This window comes from Candida theae, assembly GCF_024610275.1.
Source record: "Candida theae strain CBS 12239 chromosome Unknown scaffold63, whole genome shotgun sequence".
In the NCBI taxonomy this organism is placed as follows: Eukaryota; Fungi; Ascomycota; class Pichiomycetes; order Serinales; family Debaryomycetaceae; genus Lodderomyces; species Lodderomyces theae.
In genome coordinates, this window is record NW_026261471.1 from 1 (window position 1) to 22,682 (window position 22,682).

The 22,682-nt window shown below is 40.8% G+C and overlaps 9 protein-coding genes across 9 annotated transcripts; 5 read left to right on the forward strand and 4 right to left on the reverse strand. All coding sequences in view use genetic code 12, as the record gives it.

Moving 5' to 3' along the window:
* Window positions 1-550: 550 nt before the first annotated feature.
* KGF57_004260 (uncharacterized protein) lies at window positions 551-2,662 on the forward strand (the record flags this gene model as incomplete). Its single annotated transcript, XM_051753751.1, has 1 exon — window positions 551-2,662. The coding sequence occupies one exon, from the start codon at window positions 551-553 to the stop codon at window positions 2,660-2,662; it is 2,112 nt and encodes a 703-aa protein (XP_051607239.1).
* Window positions 2,663-2,776: 114 nt separating this feature from the next.
* On the reverse strand, window positions 2,777-3,829 carry ADO1 (adenosine kinase; the record flags this gene model as incomplete). The annotated part of the gene is made up of 1 exon (XM_051753752.1): window positions 2,777-3,829. The coding sequence occupies one exon, from the start codon at window positions 3,827-3,829 to the stop codon at window positions 2,777-2,779; it is 1,053 nt and encodes a 350-aa protein (XP_051607240.1).
* Window positions 3,830-5,038: 1,209 nt separating this feature from the next.
* On the forward strand, window positions 5,039-6,400 carry SHE3 (She3p; the record flags this gene model as incomplete). Its single annotated transcript, XM_051753753.1, has 1 exon — window positions 5,039-6,400. One exon carries the CDS (start codon window positions 5,039-5,041, stop codon window positions 6,398-6,400), a length of 1,362 nt encoding a protein of 453 aa, XP_051607241.1.
* Window positions 6,401-6,780: 380 nt separating this feature from the next.
* KGF57_004263 (uncharacterized protein) lies at window positions 6,781-7,806 on the reverse strand (the record flags this gene model as incomplete). Its single annotated transcript, XM_051753754.1, has 1 exon — window positions 6,781-7,806. The coding sequence occupies one exon, from the start codon at window positions 7,804-7,806 to the stop codon at window positions 6,781-6,783; it is 1,026 nt and encodes a 341-aa protein (XP_051607242.1).
* A 119-nt stretch (window positions 7,807-7,925) lies between these two features.
* KGF57_004264 (POL5) lies at window positions 7,926-11,240 on the forward strand (the record flags this gene model as incomplete). Its single annotated transcript, XM_051753755.1, has 2 exons — window positions 7,926-10,680; window positions 11,047-11,240. The coding sequence occupies 2 exons, from the start codon at window positions 7,926-7,928 to the stop codon at window positions 11,238-11,240; spliced, it is 2,949 nt and encodes a 982-aa protein (XP_051607243.1).
* Window positions 11,241-11,398: 158 nt separating this feature from the next.
* MDL2 (Mdl2p) lies at window positions 11,399-13,741 on the reverse strand (the record flags this gene model as incomplete). The annotated part of the gene is made up of 1 exon (XM_051753756.1): window positions 11,399-13,741. The coding sequence occupies one exon, from the start codon at window positions 13,739-13,741 to the stop codon at window positions 11,399-11,401; it is 2,343 nt and encodes a 780-aa protein (XP_051607244.1).
* Window positions 13,742-14,198: 457 nt separating this feature from the next.
* Window positions 14,199-16,262, reverse strand: KGF57_004266 (dipeptidyl-peptidase III; the record flags this gene model as incomplete). Its single annotated transcript, XM_051753757.1, has 1 exon — window positions 14,199-16,262. The coding sequence occupies one exon, from the start codon at window positions 16,260-16,262 to the stop codon at window positions 14,199-14,201; it is 2,064 nt and encodes a 687-aa protein (XP_051607245.1).
* Window positions 16,263-16,899: 637 nt separating this feature from the next.
* On the forward strand, window positions 16,900-18,015 carry KGF57_004267 (uncharacterized protein; the record flags this gene model as incomplete). Its single annotated transcript, XM_051753758.1, has 1 exon — window positions 16,900-18,015. The coding sequence occupies one exon, from the start codon at window positions 16,900-16,902 to the stop codon at window positions 18,013-18,015; it is 1,116 nt and encodes a 371-aa protein (XP_051607246.1).
* A 1,241-nt stretch (window positions 18,016-19,256) lies between these two features.
* Window positions 19,257-22,337, forward strand: KGF57_004268 (uncharacterized protein; the record flags this gene model as incomplete). Its single annotated transcript, XM_051753760.1, has 1 exon — window positions 19,257-22,337. The coding sequence occupies one exon, from the start codon at window positions 19,257-19,259 to the stop codon at window positions 22,335-22,337; it is 3,081 nt and encodes a 1,026-aa protein (XP_051607247.1).
* Window positions 22,338-22,682: the final 345 nt, after the last annotated feature.

A 22,682-nucleotide genomic window follows, 5' to 3' on the forward strand; every position in this document is an offset into this window, starting at 1 on the left:
TTAAAGCCAATTGTGCAATAATTCTCTCAAAGACAAACAAAATAAATGTCGCATTGGTATGAACAATTATGTCGCATTGGTATGAAATAAAAAATAAAAAGACTGTATGTGTGTATGGATGTAGTGGGGTTGTGTAATGTATATAAGAGAAAAAAAAGCAATTCACAATGCACGTGATTAACAGTAGCACTATATGCAGTACACCTATATCCTTCTTCCTACTAGACTCAAATTTCTTTCATCTGAAGAAATTATCTAACCAGAGCTGGCTTACTTCAGAGACAGAGGACAAGCAGGGGTTGAGAAATATTTAGGTCTCACTTGAACAGACTACTACCACCGCTGCTTCTTCCTTTTTGCTAGAGACAACTCTCTTTTCAACTACGTTCTTTAGGAAGATCAGATTCATTATCACAATCATTTTGATATTGACTATAGGCTTTCGCTAAAGCTTAAATCCCCATAGCTTTCATTCACATTCATTGTTTGATTACCCTTTACGTGCTGAATTAGGACCCTCCACTCTACAATCACTACCATAAAAGCAGTCATGTCCTCGACTACAACTTCAACACAGGTATACAGTGAGGGAACTGAGCTCAAGAACAGATTGAGCGGTAGTAGACATACTTCGTCTTCAGTTGAAGAACAGCTTATTGAAAAGCTTGACTACTTTGTATCCTCAATCGAAGCTAGATTAAACAACTTTGAGATCTTCTTTAAATGGAAAGAAGCACACGCTAATAATGAGACTGAAGGAGGTGAAGACAAGGAACCCGGGGTGGCCAAACCCATCAAAACTACAACCAATATATTCACGAACAATCATCGTAATGGTGGTGTTGGTGGTGGTGGCGGCGGAGGTAGCTCGCTCTCTGCTCGCGATAGGTCCGATTCAACGTCAAGCTTGCAAAGTTTGAAAGAAGTATCTTTGATGAAGTTGAACTTGATTAGAGATCGACTTAGATTGATCAAAAAGAGTGTCCTAAGTAAAGGATTCACCAATGTTGAATTTTTGTACAATTTGTTGAATGATCAGTACGACTATTTGTTCAGTTCTGTTGTTGATCCAGATATGTTGGATGATGTGAAGGAAGAGAAGGAATCAGAGGAAGGAGAAGAAGAAGGGGATGACGCAAGAGCAACAGCAACCGCAACAGCAACCGCAACCGCAACCGCAACTGCTGCTAATGGGGCCCCCATCTCAGTTGGTACCAGCAGCAAGCGTGAAGTGCTCGCTAATAAACTTATAGACATGATCTACTACTTTGATCAAAAATTGACCAGTATCGACGACTATCTCCGTGAGAAAAACGCCATTGTTGAAGGAGGACCCGACTTGCATGATGGACAACACACACAACACTTAATCAATTTACGATTCTTCAACTTCAACCGTGCTTTGAAAAATGCTGCTAGGAACAAATACGTCCATTACTACGAATTACCCTTGATGTGGCGAGAAAACAAGTATATTATCCATGGGTATCGGTTTTCTTTGAAACATAGTGAGATGTGGAAACTGGTTTTCGCATGGCATAATGAAACCATGAATATTTGGTCGCATTTGGTTGGTGTGGGGGTTGTTTTGTATATCGCTCTTGTCCAATTCCCACAATTGCCAGTTTTTGCACTGATGAGTAGTGGGGATAAGCTGATTATGTACATTTTCCTAGCTGCAGCATTGGGATGTTTGATTTCGTCGTCAACATGGCATACGTATTCGTGTTTTGCCCATTTCCCCAGCAGGGCCAATTTTGCATGTATTGATTATTCAGGAATAACGTTGTTGATTACATGTTCAGTTATCGCCATTGAGTATTGTGCATTGTACAACTACCCCAACTTGTCATTGGCGTTTGTTATTTTCACGATGTTGTGTGGTGTCGGTGGGTTTGCTTTCAATTGGAGTCCGTATTTCGATAAACCCGAGTGTCGTCCATTACGCATTGGGTTCTTTATCGGGTTGTCGTTTTCGGGGTCTACTGCACTTTTATGCCAAGCGTGGTATTATGGAGTCTGGCACGCGTTGTGGTTCACGTTGCCGTTGTTTTACAAGAGCTTTGTGTGGTATTTGTTGGGCGTTGTGTTTTATGGTGGGTTGATACCGGAGAGGTGGAGGTTTGATGTGATTATTGAGGAGAACAGTGCCGGGTCGTGCCAGCATCGTTATGATGCTATTGATGTGATTGAGGATAAGGTGGGACATGCTGGTGAGGAGGAGATTGATGAGATTGAACTGGAGTTGTTGGATTTGGAGCTGCATCGGTTGCAAAAGGTTACGGATGGGATTCATGAGGAGGAGCAAGGAGGGGATAAAGAGGGAAAACAGGAAGAAGAGGAAGCAGAGGAACATGTAAATGATGGCACCAGCACATCCGATTTCGAAGATGACGATGAGAATGACGATGAGAATGAGGAGGAGAATGAGAATGAGAATGAGAACGAGAACGAGAACGAGGACAACGATTTTAAACGGTTGGTGAGGAAACACTTCAAGAGGGAACCCACCAAAACACCATATGCCAATACGTTTATGAGTTTATGGTGGGTGGATTACTTCTTGGCTAGTCATAACATTTGGCATATATGTGTCTTGTTGGGCATTTTGGGTCATTATGCATGCTTGGTTCAGATGTTCAATGCCATCAAGGGGGTATAAGCGATAACCCTGTAAGTTGTTTTATGTTTTTATGTGTTATTGTGTACTGTGTATTCAAATTTATTCACGATTTTTACTTCTATAGACACTACACCTTCCATAACTGTTTGTATGTTATTGTTGATAAGTTTGCTTTGGGAATGGGAAAGTTGGACCAACTTGTTGAATAGACAACTTGGCGGCCCATTGTCCCACATCAACAGCCTTGGCCAAAGATTCACCCTGGACTAAAGACGCAATGAATCCAGCGGCAAAGGCATCACCGGCACCATTAGTGTCGACAACTTCTTCCTTGGCCAATGGGGCAACGGGGTACTCGTGGACGTCAACTTGTCCATTACCTAAGTCGGTAACGGTAACTGTTGGTTGGGTACCTTGAGTAAAGATGACAGTACGTGGGATTTGTTTATTCTCCTTTGGTAACTTGACAATTTCCTTCGCAATGGCAACGACGTCCTTGTGATCGACTTTCAAGTCGTGTGATTGGGCATACGCCTCTGCTTCCGACTCATTGGCAATGACGTAGTCGACATACGGCAAGACTGAGTCCAATTGGTCTTTGAAGAATTGAGCAATGAAAGGAGCACTAAAGTTGAGTGCCAATGGTTTATTCTTTTTGGCTGCTTCTTTACCCAACAACAAGATGGCTTCTGGAGAAACAGTTAAGTGGAATCCACCAATGTAGTAATGAGTGGCGTTTTCCACAATGGACCAATTCTCTGGCTTTTGCAAATGCTCAGGCTTGAAATGGTTAGCAGCGGCCAAATCAGTAACCAATGATCTATGATGGTCATAGATCAAAGCAGCACACTTACCAGTAGCATACTCCAGCTGGACTTGGTATTTTGTAGTCAAGCCATATGCTTCATTAGCTTCATTCAACCGTTCAGCGTAAACGTCATTACCGACCGATCCAAAGTAAACGACGGATTTAGGAGGCAAGATGTATTGAGCACCCCTGGCGGTATTTTGAGCAGCTCCACCAGCAACGAGAATCAAGTCGGGTTTCTGCAAGATTTCCTCATAGATTGGCATGTGTTTCTCATCGGCCAAGATTGCGTCGTTGTCCTTCAAGTCGTATTTTGTCAAATACGATTTATCAACGTTGGTTTGGAGGTCTAATAATGGGTTACCTAAACAGACCAATTTGTATTGTTGGGAAGACATTGTTGGAGAAGAAGAAGTGTAATTGCGAAGGGAATTGGTGGGTAGTTTGGTGTAGTTGAGATGAAATAATCTCTTACAAGGTAGTGGAAGTACTTTGAACTTGAGCTGTTTGATGATACAGTTGCAAGATGTTGTTGAAAAATTCATCATGTGCAGCTACTGTTAGTTAAAAAAGACCCTCTGGGGTCGTGTGAAGAGTGTAAAAAAAAATAAAGAGAAAATAATAAGTTGGAATTTAAAATTGGTGCCATGCACGTGCTAAGAGTTGTTGAAGATTTTTATTTCTTGTGATTGTTGGGTTCAAAGAGAGTTGCAAGTTGCAAGCTGCAAGTTGCAAGTTGCAAGAATGTCATTTGTACTTCGTAGCAGAGTGAGGGGAGGTGGGAGTTATGTGGTACCACAGTTACTGCAGTCGAAGCATCGAACTCTTTGGATGCTTTGAGATTTGATTACGCCATAAACTAATTTGACTAAGAATAAGAGTTTTTACACACTGGATGGTGAAATTCATATGCCAGAAACACCTGTAAAACGCTCTACTCCAACGTTGATCATGATCACTAACGACAATGTAACACACTCGAATAGTTTTTCATTACGCATGTGAGTGAGGTTGTTGAACTATTCTGAACCGTGGTGCATATCATCTTTCTTTCTTTTTGCTCTATCGTTCCCCCCCTCCTCCAATTTATAATGTGTGTCGGTTCCGTTCCATTCCGTTGATCCTAATTGTCAAATGTCATCGTCTAATTTCAAAATCAATGTCGCTAATAGTTTAATGTCGTAGCATTGTATTTTGTGAAACCATAAACAAATCAAAATTTTTTTTTTTTGTTTTTTTTTCTCCAACCACTTTATCCACAGTCAACTTAAGATATTTAAAGTTTCTGCTTTTGCACAGGGTCTTTCTTTTCTTCTAGATCACACTGATAGCTGATATAATATTATAACACTGGTACTATCTTGCAGCTACTTACATAATATAATAATACAGTCAGTGTCAACCAAACCACCACCACCACCACAACAACAACAACAACAACAAACACACGAAAGAACAACACACTCATTTGACCTGAGACCACGATAACTCAACAAGCAACAAACAACAAACAACAACAGCAAACGACAACCTTTTCTGCACTGTACACACGCACTGCCTCTCACTTCTTCCCGCTTCCACCTCCCACCACTACCCCCAAGAGAAATATGTCACTGTCGCCGCAAAAATCTGCCAATACCGTGTCATCGTCTTCACGTGTTATTGATTCATTGCAGTCTACAATTGACAAACTAACGGATGAGATAACCACTTTAAAGCAAAACAACCAAGAAACTACCAAAAAGAATCAGATTCTTAGTCAAAGAAATGAGTCCTTTGTCGATCAAGTGGCCAATCTAAAACACGAAAATGAAATGTTGAATGCCATGTTGAAGCGTAAAGATCGCCGTATTGCCGATTTAGAAACCCAAAACAATGAAATGTCGAGCACAAAGGAGACTGCTGAGTTTCAGTATAAGCAATTGAAGTTGAGGTGTGAAAATTTGGCCTCCAACAGTGACAAAACTATGGCCGAGTATGAAGGGTTGAAAATATCTTATGATGCTTTGGTTACCAGCTGTAAGGAGTATAAACAACATTACAAAAAGGAGATCGAAACCATTAGTGAGAATTTTGAAAATTACAAAACTTCCAACTTGGCCAAATGGGAAGAGTTGCAAAAACTGATTTCAAGTAATGATAAAGATGTTGATATCTTGTTGGATTCATTGGGCAATAAGAAAAAGTCAATGGACAACATCTATGTTCAAAAGAATACCAAGATTTTGCAACTTTTAACTACATTGGCCAACTTGGTTAAATCACATGGTCAAGAAAGTAAACAAGTTCTTACTGAATGCACAGAAACCATTGATTTTTTACTAAACAAATATCCCGATTTAAACGAACAGATATCCCAGCATGAACAAGTTGAAATTGATATAAATTCAATGCTTCTTGAGTCAAAGGAAACTTTGAATAATACATCGTTTGATGACGAGGAAGTAACCTTGATACACTCACCTGATTTAGACAATGCAACAGCACCGGCCACAAATACATTGACTAAATCCGCCTCAATAAGAAGAAAACTGAAAAGATATAGCTCCATTTCAAACAATTCATCTAATTCCCCATCACCAAAATTACCACATTCAGCACAATATCCCCATAGCCGCCATTCGAGCCAGCACAATCAACATACCCAGCACGCTACACCGTATTCCACAACGCAAAACCAAGCATACCAACACCCGCATTCGCACGCACGATCACAATCTCAACTGGACCCGCACAGAAAACCTGCAATAAACAATAACCTCATCAACACCAATAAATCAAAACACAAGAATGGCACAAAGAGCTATGATGGGTTATGCAATGGTGAACGCGACAACGGCAGTAGCAATAGCAATGGCTACAATGACAAAGCTGGCAGGAGAAGATCAGGATACTTTGGCAACTCCAATAAAGTGGGTAATGGAGCTAAAAATAAACGAAACTCACAAATTATAGATCAAACAATATAGAGAATTGGGGAAAAAGAACAAAGAGCATAACAGTTTGAGGATGTTTGGATTCCGCATTCATTGTATAACTTATTTATTTTCAGTGGTTTTTTTAATTTAAAATCAGTAATCTCGTCTTTATGAGCCATTTATCAATTCTTCATTTAAGCTCTCAACTTTCAACACAATAGTTGAGTTTATTTCAGTCTGCGGCGTGTTTTCCTTGGCGGTCTTGAGTAGAATTGGTTCTCTATACTCAAGATGCTCATTGTTTTTGCAATTTCTTTGCTCGAGACATTTTACCTTCATATCTGTCTGCGCTCTTGGCGAAAAGCCGGACATGGAAAAGTACCAGATATACGTATGAAATGTTCTTTATAACCTTGCAAGTTCATTCCTCTCTAAACAGAATACCCGACAACAGATCCATCCTCATAGCCCACCAACAACAAGTCTCCGTACTTCTTTTGCTTTACTAGCGTTGAGTACTTTTGGACATCTTTTGACTCAGATTTGTTAAACATGCACATGTAACTCAACTTTACCCTCGTTTTCATGTCTTTTGCGTCCAAATGAGGTAGAGAGCGCTCAATAGTCTCATTCACCAGTTGGATAACTCCATTCCAAAACCCCACAATAAGATGCTCGTTGTATGGAACTATAGATTGGATTCCCGATTCGTTGAACTTGCAAACGTCGACTGGATCCTTGTGAATGGTAACTTTTTGACCTGTTGACCCTGATACAAGAATACCATTAAGGTTAGCTAAAGATATAATAGGGTTCGGCATATGAGTTGAATTGTGGTACTCAAGTCTTAGTTTGATGTCTTTGTTTATAAGCAGTGTTGAGGTTGCGCTTTGAGTAATGGAAGGTTGCGGTATTGTGATGCTTAGTCCTACTATGTCTCCTGATTCGTAGCCGATGTAAAGGACGTTGCCAATGATGAGCATCTTCATAATAATTCCAAAATCGTTTCTCCCTTCTATACTAGCAAAGTTTAACTTGTGTATTAGGTCGTATGGAGAAAAATTGGCCACCTCACGTGTGATAGTTATAGAATCTTCATGGAGCCGGTAAACATCAATGTTGTTCGAGTCTGTCGTCGCTGGAGTAATCAAATAACGTTCCTGAAATAGTACAACATTTGAAAAATTCAATGCATTGACAGGAAACTCATACTGTAGTTTGTCATCCGTCCAGATTTTAACAGTTGAATCACGAGAATGGGTTATGATGTATTTACCCCATTTCAATAATGTCAAGATTGAGTCAGTGTGTGCCAACCATTGTAGAATTGGTCGTTTTGTTGACAAGCTCCACTTTATAACAAAGCCAGACTGGTCTGACGTGAGTACATTATCCTCAGAGAGTGGCAAGATGCAAGTAATTGAAGCCTTGTGAGCTCGTAGCGCAAGAACTCTCATCGAGTTGATACTCACTACCTAAGTTCATCACTTGGATGAGCATCAAAGAAAAACAACAAAAATAAAAATACAATCATCAACAACACCAATTCTAAAACGCAAGAGAGTCGGCCCACACTATGGTGAAACGGGACCATTTTTCAAAGTTGGCGTCTGAAAATGCCAAAGAAAGAGTACAAGCAGCCAACGCTTTGATGCAAGAGTTGATTGAGGAAGACTCTTTTCAAGAATGGGACTACACCTACAATCGTTTAATAAAGGGCTTGACTTCAACTAAGCAAAGTGCCAAATTGGGATTTGGCGTGCTTTTAACTGAAGTTATATCCGAAATGAAGAAACGTAATGGGTTGACGGTTGAAAAGTATTTGGAGAAGTTACGTGAAGTGACTACTGTCAAAGGTGGTATGAAAGGAAAGGAAGAAAGAGCCCTTCTATTTGGTCATTTGTTTGGACTCAATGTGATTATAAAGGTGGGATGGCTTGAAGAAGCGAGTGAGGCAGAGTGGTTTCACTTTATTGACGATTTGACAAATTTGTTGAGTACAAAGCCTTGGATAAGGGAAGCTGCCACCGCTAGTTTGATTGGAGCTATCAAAACCGCCAATTCTAAAGTGTCACATGCTGTTTACTTGAGGTCAATGCAAAAATTGAACGATCTTGGTTTGAACTTGTCTACGGAGGGCTTGGCCGTGTACTTGGCCATAGACGGGCAAGTCAGATCAAAACTCGCCGAAAAGATTGTCAACCCAAAGTCAAATTGGAAACAAGGAGATCCTCTTCACAAAGGAAACTTGCCCGTCTTAGCCAAGGTTTTGAAAGATGTTGAGATTGTTGACGAAAATGTCGAAGATAGGAAACAAAAGAGCAACTGGACCCCAAACTTGCCATTTGTATGGGACATTCTTATTGAAGAGTTGGCGGCTCCCAGAGATGGTGTGAGGGAACCTCCGAAAAAGAAACAAAAAAAGAATAATGGAAACAAAGGCGATGAAACGATTGGCTTGAAAGAATTTTACAAGGTTGTAATTGACGAGTCATTATTTTCAGAGAAATCGTCGCATGAGAGAAAATATTGGGGATTTGAAATCTTTATCAAGTTTTTGACAAAACTAGATCACGACTTGGAAGTGTTGTTTACTCCCAACTTCATGAGATGCTTGATCAATCAGTCATCACACAAGTCACGCACGTTGCATGAAATAGCCGTCAGAGCCTTGTCTGCAATAGCGGAAAAGAGTTCGCAGGTTAATGAGTCTGGTCCTATGTTGCTCAAATGCTTATTGGATGAGTCAAGAGGCGGATGTTGGAACTTTGACTTGGTAACCAAGTCGCGCACTGTGGATAGAGTTTTGTTGGTGCCCAACAGTGGTAATGTTTCCATTATTATTGACAAGTTCTCCAGTATGTTGAAGAGTCAAACATCCACGGACGGGTTCAAGTACTCCAATGATAACGTTCTCAAGTGGTGCCTTGACAAATTAGTACATTTGGTAAAATTCAACAGGGATGATGCGGTTGTGAAACAGGTTATCAAGTTGTTGATCAAAACTGCATTCTTTGAAGGTGAAGCCTCTTCTAATATCAGAAAGTTAGCACAGGAAAAGTTAAACTCAGTACTTTCGGAGCTTTTATCCTACAATAGTGCCGCCGGCGTATCCTGGCCGGGCTACTGTGTTGAGCAAATTGCGCTGTTGGAAAAAACCAGTAAATGCTTGGTCGAATTTGACGAGGAGTTGAGTGAGGTCCGTGACGAAACTAACAATATTTTGAAATCCTTGCAAAAGCATTCAAATGGAGACTTTAGCCGCGTATTTGGTTTACTATTTTCCATGTGTTTTATTCAGTTGTACATGGGTGATGAGGAGATTGTTCAAATAACTCAAGAATTACTATCTCTTTATCAAAGTGAAGCCCGAAGTAATGATGAAAATAACGTGGATACTGCCGTGGTGATGACTGAGATCCTTCTAAGCTTCGTCACTAGAAAGAGCACGTTGTTGAAAAAGTTGTCAATGATTGTATGGGATCATTTTCTTTGTGGGGTTGATGGGGAGGGGAAGTTGAGGATCAATGATGAATGTTTCAAGTTGTTGTTTGATGTTTTGATAGCAAAGGAGAATAAAGAAGGGCAGAAGCAGTTGTTTGAGAACGATGATGAGATGGTTGTTGATGGTGATAGCGAAGATGGCGATGAAGGAGATGATGACGATGATGATGAAGACGATGATGACGATGACGATGATGACGATGATGACGATGATGACGACGACAACGCGACTGCCAACAATACAATGACTGATCTCGACAAGGAAACCAATCTCAAGCTTGCACAAGCTTTGGGCATCCCCACTGCCGAGTCCGGGGAAGTCAAATTCGACGAGCTCTCCGATCTCGATTCATCCAACAATGAGTACGAAAGTGATTCAATGGACGATGAACAAATGATGGCTATGGATGACCAGTTGTCCAAAATTTTCAAAGAAAGGCAAAACATCTTGAGCAGTGTCAGTTCAGGAAACAAGAGAAAGACCGAAGTGCACGATGCACGTGAAAACATGATATTTTTCAAGAATCGAGTTTTAGACTTGCTAGAGAGCTTTACCAAACACCATCCAAATGCTGAATACAACTTGAAGTTTATTGAACCTGTGGTGACATTGATAAATTTGACGATGGATAAAAACTTGGGAGTCAAGGCCCACAAATTTTTAAAGACTAGAATCAGCAAAACCAAGGTGTACACCAGTGCAACTGGTGTTAAGGATGTTGCGAACTTTACCCAATGGAGTAAAGAAACTATTAAAGAACTACAAAATAAAGCTGCTACCACAAAATCTTCAAACCAGGCTGTTATTGCTAGCTACAATCAAAGTTGTATTGTCCTTGCAAAGAACTTAATTGGAGTAGATTCGTCGCAGTTGGAGCTGGTTATCGATATATACACCAACTCGTTGAGACAATGGGCCCTAAATAAAAATAACAAACTCCAGCCCTCGTTGTTCTTTGACTTTATCAATTGGTTGAATGATAAGAGGCAGAATGTGAATGGGCAGTAGAGGTAAAGAGCTGTTATGTATATAGAGAGGTTGCAAAAAAACTAGAGATACAAATGGTCGTGTAATATCGTTCAAATATGTAAACCAATGAAAACCCATTTTGGCGGAAGAGGAAGAAGAAAAAAAAAAAATTCATACACCAACAACAAACATCCGTTTAGCTACTCATATCTAATCAGTACAGCCATGTCAGCATATAAACAAGCAGGTATTTCATTAAACAAGGCTCTCGCCATTGCTGCACAAACTTTGAGAAACTCGTTGAAGCCAGAATTCAAGGCTGCTGCTGAAAGAAGAGGATTTGTTGAGGCCAAAGTTTCCGTATACGAAAATGGTAAAGCTGGTGAACCAAGAGCATTGAAGCCAATTGACAAATAGAGGTGATCACAGAGGAGAGCAAGTTATGTTACATAGATAATGGAGAACCATACATAAAAAAAAAAGAAAACAAAAAGAAAGAAGGAGAATTGTTAATACACGTTTCCACGGAATGTTCTGATTCTATATATTGCAAACTCTATTTACATGTAACAAACTCATTTTTTCAAATCATCACCCAATGTGGTTGTATCCATATTTTGAATCTTCTTTTTTGTGTCTAGAGTGATTTCATCAATTAATTGATCTTTGAGGTCATCAGGCAAGGAATCAATCATGAGTCGCAAATGTTCCAATTTGCCAAAATCACGTTGATGTTGTTCAATCTTTTCTGCCTCGTAATTTGCATGCTCCACCTCATCCGCTTCCTCTTCATCGATTTTATCATCCTCTTTTTTGTTTGTCGATTCATCAAGTAACTTTGACAATTCACTATTTGGGTCACTGAAGAGCTCAACAAACCCACCATGTTCAACAACTTTACCATTCTTGCCAAGCACAACAACAAATTCTGATTTGGAAATGGTTGATAAACGATGAGCTATGGAAATGATTGTAATCTTGCCCTGAGTCGTCAAGTTTTTCAATGTTTCATTGATGAGCGATTCGGATTTTGAATCAAGGGCGGAAGTAGCTTCGTCGAGAATCAAAATCTTGGGACGCTTGATCAAAGCACGAGCAATGGCAATCCGCTGCTTCTGACCACCCGACAACGAAGCACCTCGACTTCCAATAATGGTGTCGTATTTTTCTGGAAAGCTCTCTATAAAGTCATGACAGTTGGCTTGTTTGCACACCTCAATAATATCATTCATTGAAAGCTGGCGAACTTGCTTTGGCGTAAGCCCGTATACGATATTCTCCAAAATTGTTCCGCTCAAAAGAATTGGTTCTTGTTGCACAATCCCAATAATGTGTCTCCTCAAATCACGAACTTGAATATCCTTGATATTTTCTCCACCAATCAAGATTTCACCACCTTGGATATTGTACGAACGCAAAAGCAATGCGGCTACTGTTGATTTTCCTGCACCTGAAGGAGCAACAATACAAGTACTCGTGGAGCTCGCAATGGTGAAGCTACAACGGTCAAACACTTTGTCGTTGGGTCTTGTGGGGTAACTGAATGTGACATCTTTAAATTCAACTTCATTTTGCAAATTTCCGGCCTTCTCTCCACCTATTGGATCAACGTCGCTTTTGTAATCAATCAAGTTGAAGAGTTTAACTCCGGCACCGGCACCTTTCATCAATTCTAGGTATGTCGTTGTCAAACTGTATAATGCCAGGTTGAAAAACTCCAGGTACATTGTGAATGCCACAACATCACCTGCGGTCATTTGTCCCTTTTGCATGAGCCAGATACCCAATGCCACACACGACAAGTACCCAGCGTGATAAAGGGTATATATGCTAACTGAGTAGTTCGATTGAGCCAATGCCTCTTGTTTGGCAACGTTAACCACATTTCTTATTCTGGCACTGTACTTGTTGAGCTCTTTTTGTTCCCCAGTGAATGCCTTGACCAATCTGACGGCATTCAATGTCTCTTCACTCACCTTTGTGAGTCCTGCACTTGCATTTTGAAGCTTTGTTGACAATTTCCTAATCTTTTCTCCATACCATACTGATCCAATAGTAATTGGCGGTGATATCAACAACATGACTCCAAATAACATTGGATTTATCGAGTACATCATATATGAGCTGATAACTCCAAACAACAAGTTCTTTAACCCATCCGGAAGGTTCCCCGTGATAGACTTGCTAACAACATACGCATCACTTGACAATCGCGATATCAAATCACCCACCTTGTTCTTGTCACTGTCATAAAATTTAGCATCATGGCGCAACAAGCTCTTCATTACCTTAGCCCGTAATCTTGCCACAAGACGTTCACCCAAAAGCTTCAAAACCCATATTCTTGCCCAAAAGCAAAGAGCACTAAGACACATGAATGGAACCATAAACTCAAACACGGTTTTCGCTGTGTATCCCCACACCATCAACTCGCCGTTTTCATTCTTAACTCCTGAATTGAATGAGTCTAGTAGCGCCCCAACCAATTTGACTGCCGTGGTGGGGTATAGCACCGCGCATAGAATGAATGTGATTGCAAGTAGGAATAGCTTCCAATCGGATTTGCCCAACTTCAATATTCGACCAATGGTTTTCATATTTTCACGGAAACTCTTTTTATCCAATTGGGAAAACTGCTTGTTTTCTTCTTGTTTGATCTCCTTCTTTTTCAACTTGGCTAGATCTAGATGCGACTTGACGGATGAGTTGTCAAGGGTATTGGATTTTTGTAATTCATTGCGTGGAGACAAAGATGTGGAATTAAATTTAATGAGGTTGAGTATGCTCTTGGAGGGGGTATGGAGTGCGATGTTGGGCCTCGTTATGAGATGATGTGACTTTAGTATATGGTATGTTCGTAAACTTTGTCGGGTTGTTAAGCGACATAGTAGGACCGGCGTCGGTTTTAGCAAAAGCATGGCTGAAATGTGCAATGTTTCAGTGATTAGGTGCAGCTGAAGTAACACTCTGTTGTGATAAACTGTCTCCTGTGATGATAAGCTGGTGGCAGTGGATTGATGTGTGTGGATTCTCTAATATATGTTTTTTTTCTTTTTTTTTGGTTTTTGTTGTTTTTTTTTGGTTGTAAAATTTTGGTGCAATTTTTTTTTTTCTTCTTCTTCTTCTTCTTCTTTCAATTTGTTGAGCACCTGACTCATCGGGGTGTAGGAAGTGGGAAAGGGGACACTAATCGGTGGTGAGGTATACATCTAGTTCTCATTTGACGATGAAGAGAAAGAGAACGTGTCTTATTGCATGTCCACTAGTAGACGCAACGAATTTGCGAGGTGCATGTGCTGCAGAGTTTGCTCTGGTTGCTTTGACACCAAAAACCCTCCTTACCTTGATAGACCTCTAATACATTTCCTATCTAGACTATACTTTTCTATCGTAATAACTTTGAATCATACCGGTTTCACTTTCCTCATATTCGATCAACTCAACACTGCCGCCCTCTTTCAAGACAGTATTAGCTTGGATCAAAATCTTTCTTGGTTTCTTTTCCTTGATTACGATATCTCTAAACTTGGCATACTCATCTTCAACATTGCTCTTTTCAATGTAATACTTTAACCCAGCAGTCACATTAGCTGTCGATTTGTAAACGTGCAAGCTGCCCAAGAATTCACCAAGAGCATCAACAGCAGTACCATCGTGAAGCTTGGATTTGTCAACAACAATCTTCAAGTCGGAGTAGTCTGGAGCAGAATGCTCAAACTCAAACACGCCCGCTTTATGCAATTGCTTCATAATGGCAAAACGCCCTTGCATATGTGGTTGGCCCCATTTCTTTGCCTCGGGGTCCCAGAACTCCAATCCTACCAAACCAGCACGAATCATCAACAAACTAGCAATGTAGGTGACAGCTTCTTGATCCTGTTCTGACTCTATTCCAAAGATTGGCAAGACTTTGGTTGGGTTTTTGAGAATCAAGTACAAAGCCACCAACTCAGCACGACATTCTTCATATGATCCACTATTGGCACCAAATACACCTGCCCATGTTTCATTTGGCTTGTAGTATGTATCTATATTGTGATTGGGGTCTTTTTCAAAGTTGAATTTACCCGGTTCGGTCTCTTGCAATAATTTTCCAGTACCATGACCCAACAACTCGTGCAATCCAACTTGGACTTCGAATGAATCATCTCTCCATTTCTTAAACAAGTCTTGGTCCTCGATAAAAGTGATGATTTCTTCCTTTTTGGGGTTCTTGGGGTTTGCAGAGAGGACATTTCCAAGAGACACATTCTTGAAACCATAATTCAATCTCACGTCGTCGTAATTGGGGATATTGATACCGGCAGGGACACCCGATCCGGCAAAAGTCAACACTTCCAATGAGGTGAAGTCGGGTGGGGTGAATGTATCCTTTTCGTAGTACTTGTCCCATGGTAATTGATCAATAAATTGGCCGGCATTTTCCACCAAGTGGGAGAATTTTGCAGTACGTTCATGATTGACCATGGCTACCAAACCTTCCCATTCACCACGTACTCCAGCTGGGTCCCTGTAAGTTTCAATGAATCCGATGTTTGATTCAACTTCGGGTTTCAAATCCTTCACCCATTCGATTTGCGACTTTTTGTGTGCCGACATTGATCCAGTCTTGAAGGATTCAATGTAGTAAGAAATGAGTTTCTTTTGAGTGTCGTTGGCAACGTATTTTAATGCATTTTCCAACTCGTCGACAATTTTGGCAAAGTCACTTGCATGGTCACCAAATTCAAAAGTGATCTTTGCGCCGGAATCCGTTTGCAAGTTCAAATCGGTGTAAAGATTGGTTGTGTCAACGGATGCGACGAGGACTGTGAATGAATTGTCCTTGCCGTTTTTCACAACCCTGGTGTTTTCTGGCATGAGTCCAGCGGATGACAATGCCTTGTTGACAGCATCAATCTCATCCTTGGTGATGTTTCCACTATTGGGGTAATAGTTTGACAAGAGACCTTGGTCTGGGTAGCCCAACAATCCTTGTTCAGTGTCATAAATCCGATCCTCAACCTTGTTGTACAACTGAGACACTTCCTCGTCATTGATCTTGTCAATCAATTTGCGGAATTTAGCTTTGTCAATTCTTGGAATAAATTTGCGATCACCAAATGACTTGTAGTTACCCACATTGCCCAAAAACTGAGCAGCATATTCCAAGTAATACGTGACATCTTGTGCTTCAAGCGCTCCAGACAATCGATCAATGTACTCCTCATTTGATCGTGGTGTGTCCAACTTTTCATGAATGAGCAAGATCAAGTCGTAGATTATTGGACTCTCTGGTGAAACTGAGTCTAAAACAGCCCTCGTACCATGGTATGAAGCTCTTGATAAATGGTGGGCATACTTTTGCAAATCAGGAGATGACAATTGGTCAAAGTGCTTTTTGGCTGATAATAAAACAATTGGAGCCTCTGAGTCGGCGTAAAACAAATCAGCGGACATGGCTTAGGGAGTTGGTGTGTGTGACTGGTGGTCGCAAATGTGTTGGGGTGAATTGTGGAGGAAGAGTCTTTTGGTGGCGAAAAAAAAAAAAAAAAAAAAAAAAAAAAAAAAAAAAAAAAAATCCTGTGCAAAAAAAAAGAATTCAGTGTGGTGGTGCGACACAGGTAGCAAAACGACATCCTTTTCCAGATAGAAACAGCGCTGCATCCCTTGGTAGGGGCAGCAATGAAAGTTGACACAACTTTGATATTCCATCAAAATGAAAGACGCAATTGATCAGAGGATAAGCCTCGACTGCTGTTTTCGGAAATATTTTGGATGAGATTATTCAATTGTATGAACTAGACGCCCAAAGTTTCCTACATGCCAATTCCAACATAAAGTTTGCATTGAACAATCTTATCACATCTAATGGAGAAATTAGATATTGCTTTGGTCCTGGGAAGTGAGGGGATTTGGACCACTTCACCAGGAGTGAATTGCATAGATTGCAAATACAAACACCAAATCAGTTTGTGATTTTAGATGGTTATTGCGTGCGAACAAAATTTTCGGACAAAAGCAAAAGCAAAAGCAGCAACATAAATAAATAAATAAATAAATAAATAGATAACCATCACAGTGTAAATATCCTACAATGAGTCTAGATACTGCTGAAACGGGGAACGCTACACCTATACAAGCTCAAGATGCAACTAAAGATGGAGAAGTGAGAAAAATTAGTGATAAAAATGGACAAGTTAAGGGCAATGATGGTGATGATCTTGATAATGATAATGATGACGATGACAAGGAGGACGATGACGAGGAGGACGAGGAGGACGATGAAGACTACGATCCCACCAAGAAGGTGGATGAAGATGCAGAAATTAGTGAAGGAGATGATGAGGTAGATGAAGGAGATGGGGAAGTACCCGATTTCTCCAAAATAGAGTCTAGTGTTTCTCAAGTCAAAACGCGATCGCAGAGACTACATGATAAACAACAAAAGCAAGTCAAGTATATAGGCAAATTTGAGACTGATTCTCGAGGGTTGGTTAAAGAAACGTGCTCGTTAGACATAAACCTGATATTTGAAGATTTAAAGCAGAATAAAGCAGGTGATGTTCATGAAGAGAATGACTTATGGATTAGACGAGGGCTCCAACCCACTGAAGCAGAGTCACAACAGCGAGGAGATTCAGAAACTGGTGGAGTCATATCAACCGATAACCCTAGTGAAGATAGTGGTCAAATTCGAATCCAAATCAACTATACATTTGCTGGGAAATTAGTTACTGAGCTGAAATTAGTAGATGCCAATTCGGAAGAAGCCAAAGCATATCTCAATTCAACAAGTTCCATCACCTCAGCAGCAGCAGCAACAACATCATCATCACCATCATCATCATCATCGTCTGCTGCTGCTGCTGCTAGTAGACGCACAGAAGTCAAGGTTATTCGACAAGATCCGACAACAAAAGAGAATGTTGAGCTTCGAATCAAATTGAAGCGGCCTTCATTGATTGATAAATTTATTGCCTTGAATGGGAATAATAAAAAGATGAAGTTGTCGACGTTGGAGAAGTCTCGATTGGATTGGGCTAGTTTTATCGATAAGCGGAAAATTGGTGATGAGTTGAAGAGACATAATCGAGGTGGGTATTTGGATAAACAAGAGTTTTTGTCTAGGGTTGATTATAAAAAGGATGAGATGTATCAAAAAGCTAAAGAGGAGGAGAGGAAGAGACAGTTTCAGCTACAGGGAAAGTGAAATTGCACTTACCTTGATACTTCCTTCACGTGATTGCTTAGTTGTGTATGAAGTTAGCCATTGGTGGAGTCGGATATCTATTAATTAATGTTTACGTCATCAAAGAATAAAAGACGTGTACTGGTGTTCAAAAATTGAAGGTTTTATTGTTTGTTTTAGTTTTGTATAGCATAAACAGGTAAAAAAAAAACATTAAATAAAATAAAACAAAGACGCGTCACTCACACACTGCGCAAAGTTTTTAATTTTAATTTTAATTTTAATTTTAATTTAATAGTTTCTTTTTTTGTTTTTGTTTTTGAAGGTTATTCTCACTTTCACTTTTGGAGGACTTGGGGGGGAGGAGAAGCTGTTTGTGTCAGTGTCAGTGTCAGTGTCAGTGTCGTAATATTGTATTTTCGGACATAACTATAAGATTAAGGCAACGGTATATATTTGACCATTACATTAATACGTGTTTGTTTCTACGGAATATATTGAGTGATAGGAACAAAGGGTGAGAGTGGGAATCAATAAGAGTATAAGGGACAAGTCTCGTCTTCTGTAAGCTGTTCTTGACCTTTGAAAACTTTTGACCTATACGATACTCTTGTGCTACCAGTTTGTCTATCTTTTTCTCTTTCTTCTTTCTCTCCTTCTTTACTTGTGAACTCAGTAGATACTGTTAGTCAGTGTCTTGATGAGTTAGAAGTGAGTGTTATTCTCATATTATACTATTACGAAGTGGATTTCACATCTCCTTCTTTGTCATCTTCTTCTTCTTCTTCGTTCTTTCTTCGTATGAAACAGAAAAAAAAAAAAAGAAAAAAAAAAAACAAAATTTTAATGCGCAGTTTCTCTCTCTCTCTCTCTCTCTCAGTTTCTGTTGTTATTGTAAAAATGTTGTGCCTAAACTTCCGACGCACTGACTAAAAAACATCTTCAATTTTTAATTTCAATTTCAAAAGGATAAACCAAAGGATATATTAACTCACCTTAACTTAACTTAGACCATACAAACACATACACAAACACATACATACACACACATCTGTATCACACGTTCAAATAGAACTGAACCAACATAACCCACACACTCGTTTAACATTTGACTACTACTACTACTACTACTACTACTACTACAACAAAGTACTGTTCAGACAAGCTCTCCCCCACCCGGAGCAGTATATATCTACATTTACATAACATCACCATCACCATCTCGTTTTCGGTGTCTAAATACACACAGATAGAAGAGAATAATGTCAAGTTCTAACCATCTAAGTATACCCCAGAGTCCTATTTACACAACGTCTTCTCCCTCTACTTCAACGCCCACGTCAACACCATTTAATCCAAGAACTCACCGACACAAACGATCACAAGCTATACTGGGAGACTTTGACGGTCTAGGACTATTTAATATACCCCCTCCACCACCAGTAACCTCGCCAGGTGGTAGTAGTGCAGGCGGTGGTTCCACAGTCATTGCTCAGTCAATACCCAATACCAATACACCACGCACATCATCGTCTGCAGCATCAGCATCAGCATCACACTATGGCCACCGGTCAGCCTTGTCCAGTGTGAACGTGTTTGGCAGTCCCGGCTGCAGCAGCAACAGCATCTATATTAATAAGAACAACAACAGCAACAATAACAACAACAAAAGCGCTGCTGGTAACGCTTCCGGTGTCAGGACCATTTCATCTTCTGCACCAAAGGAAAGAGTTGTTGGCTTTGCAGATACACCTACAATCAAATCTGACGAAGAGTATGAGCTAGATCGACATTTTCGGTTCAATAACAAAGACGATTTTGCCAACCCCATTGAACACGCGTTTTCATTTCCTAAAAGTGAATATGAGTCTCAACATGACAAACTAGACTACGACGATGATCATAATCATGATCATGGCAATTTGAACCACAACTATAGTACCTCACCAACATTTCAAGGTGGAGTCACTTACACAACAAGCTTTAGGAAAAGCTTGAGCTCACCAATACAATTATCCAATAAACTATCTCATTCCTCATTACGGCATCAACAAAGCACCCCGCGGCTTCCTCAATCACCTCGACAATTGACTTACCAACCGCAACTGCAATTGCAAGAACTGGATGTGCCTGATCCCGTTATTGATTTAGATTACATCCTCACTGCAAACCTCCACATTGGGCTGCAACTCCACGACGACACCGTATTCAATACTGACGATTTTTTGGGTTCACCAGCAATTGCCGAGGAGGAAGACACAATAGAGGATAGGACAATGCTAGCGTCAACAAAAACAGACCCGTTGTCAGAAATAGTAACCACAACCCATGCATCTGCAACAGCACCACCACCACCAGCACCACCACCAGCGACAAAACTTCATGACGAGATTGAGGAGCAGGACTTGCAAGAACTACAATTGGACGAAGTAGAGGAGACGGGTGAGCAGGAAAAGACTTTGCCACAACCTGCTCACAATTTTTACTCACTGACTAACTCATCGTCATCCAGTTTCAATTCGGTACCAATACCACCAGCAACAGCAACCACCGCATCGTCCTATCCTGCACAACCACAACCGCCAACCCCATCATTCCAAACTCCTACACGGCAGAGATCAGGAGCTAAAGCTCATAGATATCAAATTTTTTACGACCAGTCTAATCGTATTTCCAATGCAATGAGAGGGTCTGCTGAGAGTATCGAACGAAGTAATACAAACACTCCACCATTGTCTGCAACAACTTCAGGACTACCACAATCGCCAACAATTTCAGCAATATCCAGTCCCTACAATTCCACCACGTCACAATCTGCGCAAACGTCTAATGCAGGGCAAGCTCCTTTCCTGTTGCAACAACATCCACTGCAACAACCGGCTTTACGCAAGACTCGATATCTCAACCATTACTCATCGTTGCCTACGTTAAAGAGCAAGCGTTCTTTCTCCTCGATAAGGTATAATGAGTTGAAGAAGGCGTCATCCCCAACCAAGGAGTATTATCGATTACAATCGACATTATCGCCGTCAAAGTACAATGGAAATGTCAATTCTAATAATGTGCATTTTGGATACAGCAATGGCAGCAGCAACAACAGCACCAACAGCAACAGCACCAACAGCACCAACACCACCAACACCAACACCACCAACACCACCAACACCAATATCACTATTAGTCCTATTGACTTGGCAACTTCATTACATCCACCAGTACCACAATGCTCCACTCCATCCACTTTAGCCACACAATCAACTGCCGAGTCGGTATCCACTGCGATTAGCAATAAACGAGCAGATGCGTCAACTAGTCCAATCAGTGTCAACTCTGAAATATCGTCCATGGTAATCGCTGATACAAAACTGCTGACAACTCAACAAACAGAAGTTGTTGAATCTGACTCCAAACCATCAATTGTTGTTTCCACAAAAGATTTGGAACCGTCGCTGCCTAATCAAGGTTCGGCGTCAACAATCTCAGGGCTGTTGTTTCCAATTCCTCAACTGGGACATAGCAATGAGAACCTGATTCTGCTTCAGAGTGAGTCGACCATCCTGAATACCCTGTCATCTCCACGAATCGTGACAACCGCTTCTATAACCAATGGTTCAAACATGTCGCTGTCCTCCATACTCCAAGAGCATAGCAGCAACAACAACAGCAACAACAATGATAGTCACTCGGACAAACCCCATCCACAGATTGTGTTGGCGCCACCATCATCGGATATAGGGACTATCAAATCACTGCCGTTATCGTCATCTACGTCATCGCCTATATCACTGACATTCAAACTGCCCGGCGCGTCGATGTCGATGTCGATGTCAACATCAACTCCAAAAAGAAAAACAAGTGAGTTGGAGTTGCCTAGTACTGGTGCAACTTTGTCTCGTCGACCACTATCACCAACAGAATCTAATTTCCTCAAACAAACCCAAATTCCAAAACACACAACGGTGAGGTTGGACGCCCCCATGAGCAAGTACGATTATCTCAAGTATCCGAACCTGAAACGTGAGAAGATGTTGACGAAGAAACAAGGAGGACTCCAGGAGAAAAACGTCGCTGATGCCAATGAGCAACTGTCTAGTTTGTCCAAAGCGGCATCATCTACGTCTATACAACATGATGATGGGGCTGCTTTGTCACTCAGTTGGACAAACGAGTCGAAGTTGAAGAAATTACAACTTGGTGGCACAGGTGCAGCAGGTGGAGAAGAAGCGAGACGAAGAGGCAGGGGAGGAGGACACACCAGATCAAAGAGCAATGTTGAGGATTCATTGTCGCTGGCGGGGATGAAACGTAGCTCGAGGTTTTTTGACTGGTTGAGAAAGAAGTAGTGAGAGTGAGGGTGGGAGTATACACTGCTTATTGTTTTGTGATGATGGCGTGTATTTGTATTGCGTAGATAGGTATATTTACATATTTAATGAAACCTTTTGCATTACGATTATTTGTGTAGTGTGGGTGGGTACGTTTACCGGCGGGGAAATGGATATCCTTGCGGCTATATCTTTTGATTGGTTTTGTGCGATCCCCCACCTCCTCCTCCCCACTAGCGCATTCCATGCATATCCAAGCATCAAAAACTCCGAGAGGGGTGTGGACAATCACCCCCACAATGATAATGTTATATATAGACCCTGTTTTACAAGTATCTAGAGCTTTTTTTACAAAATGAAATA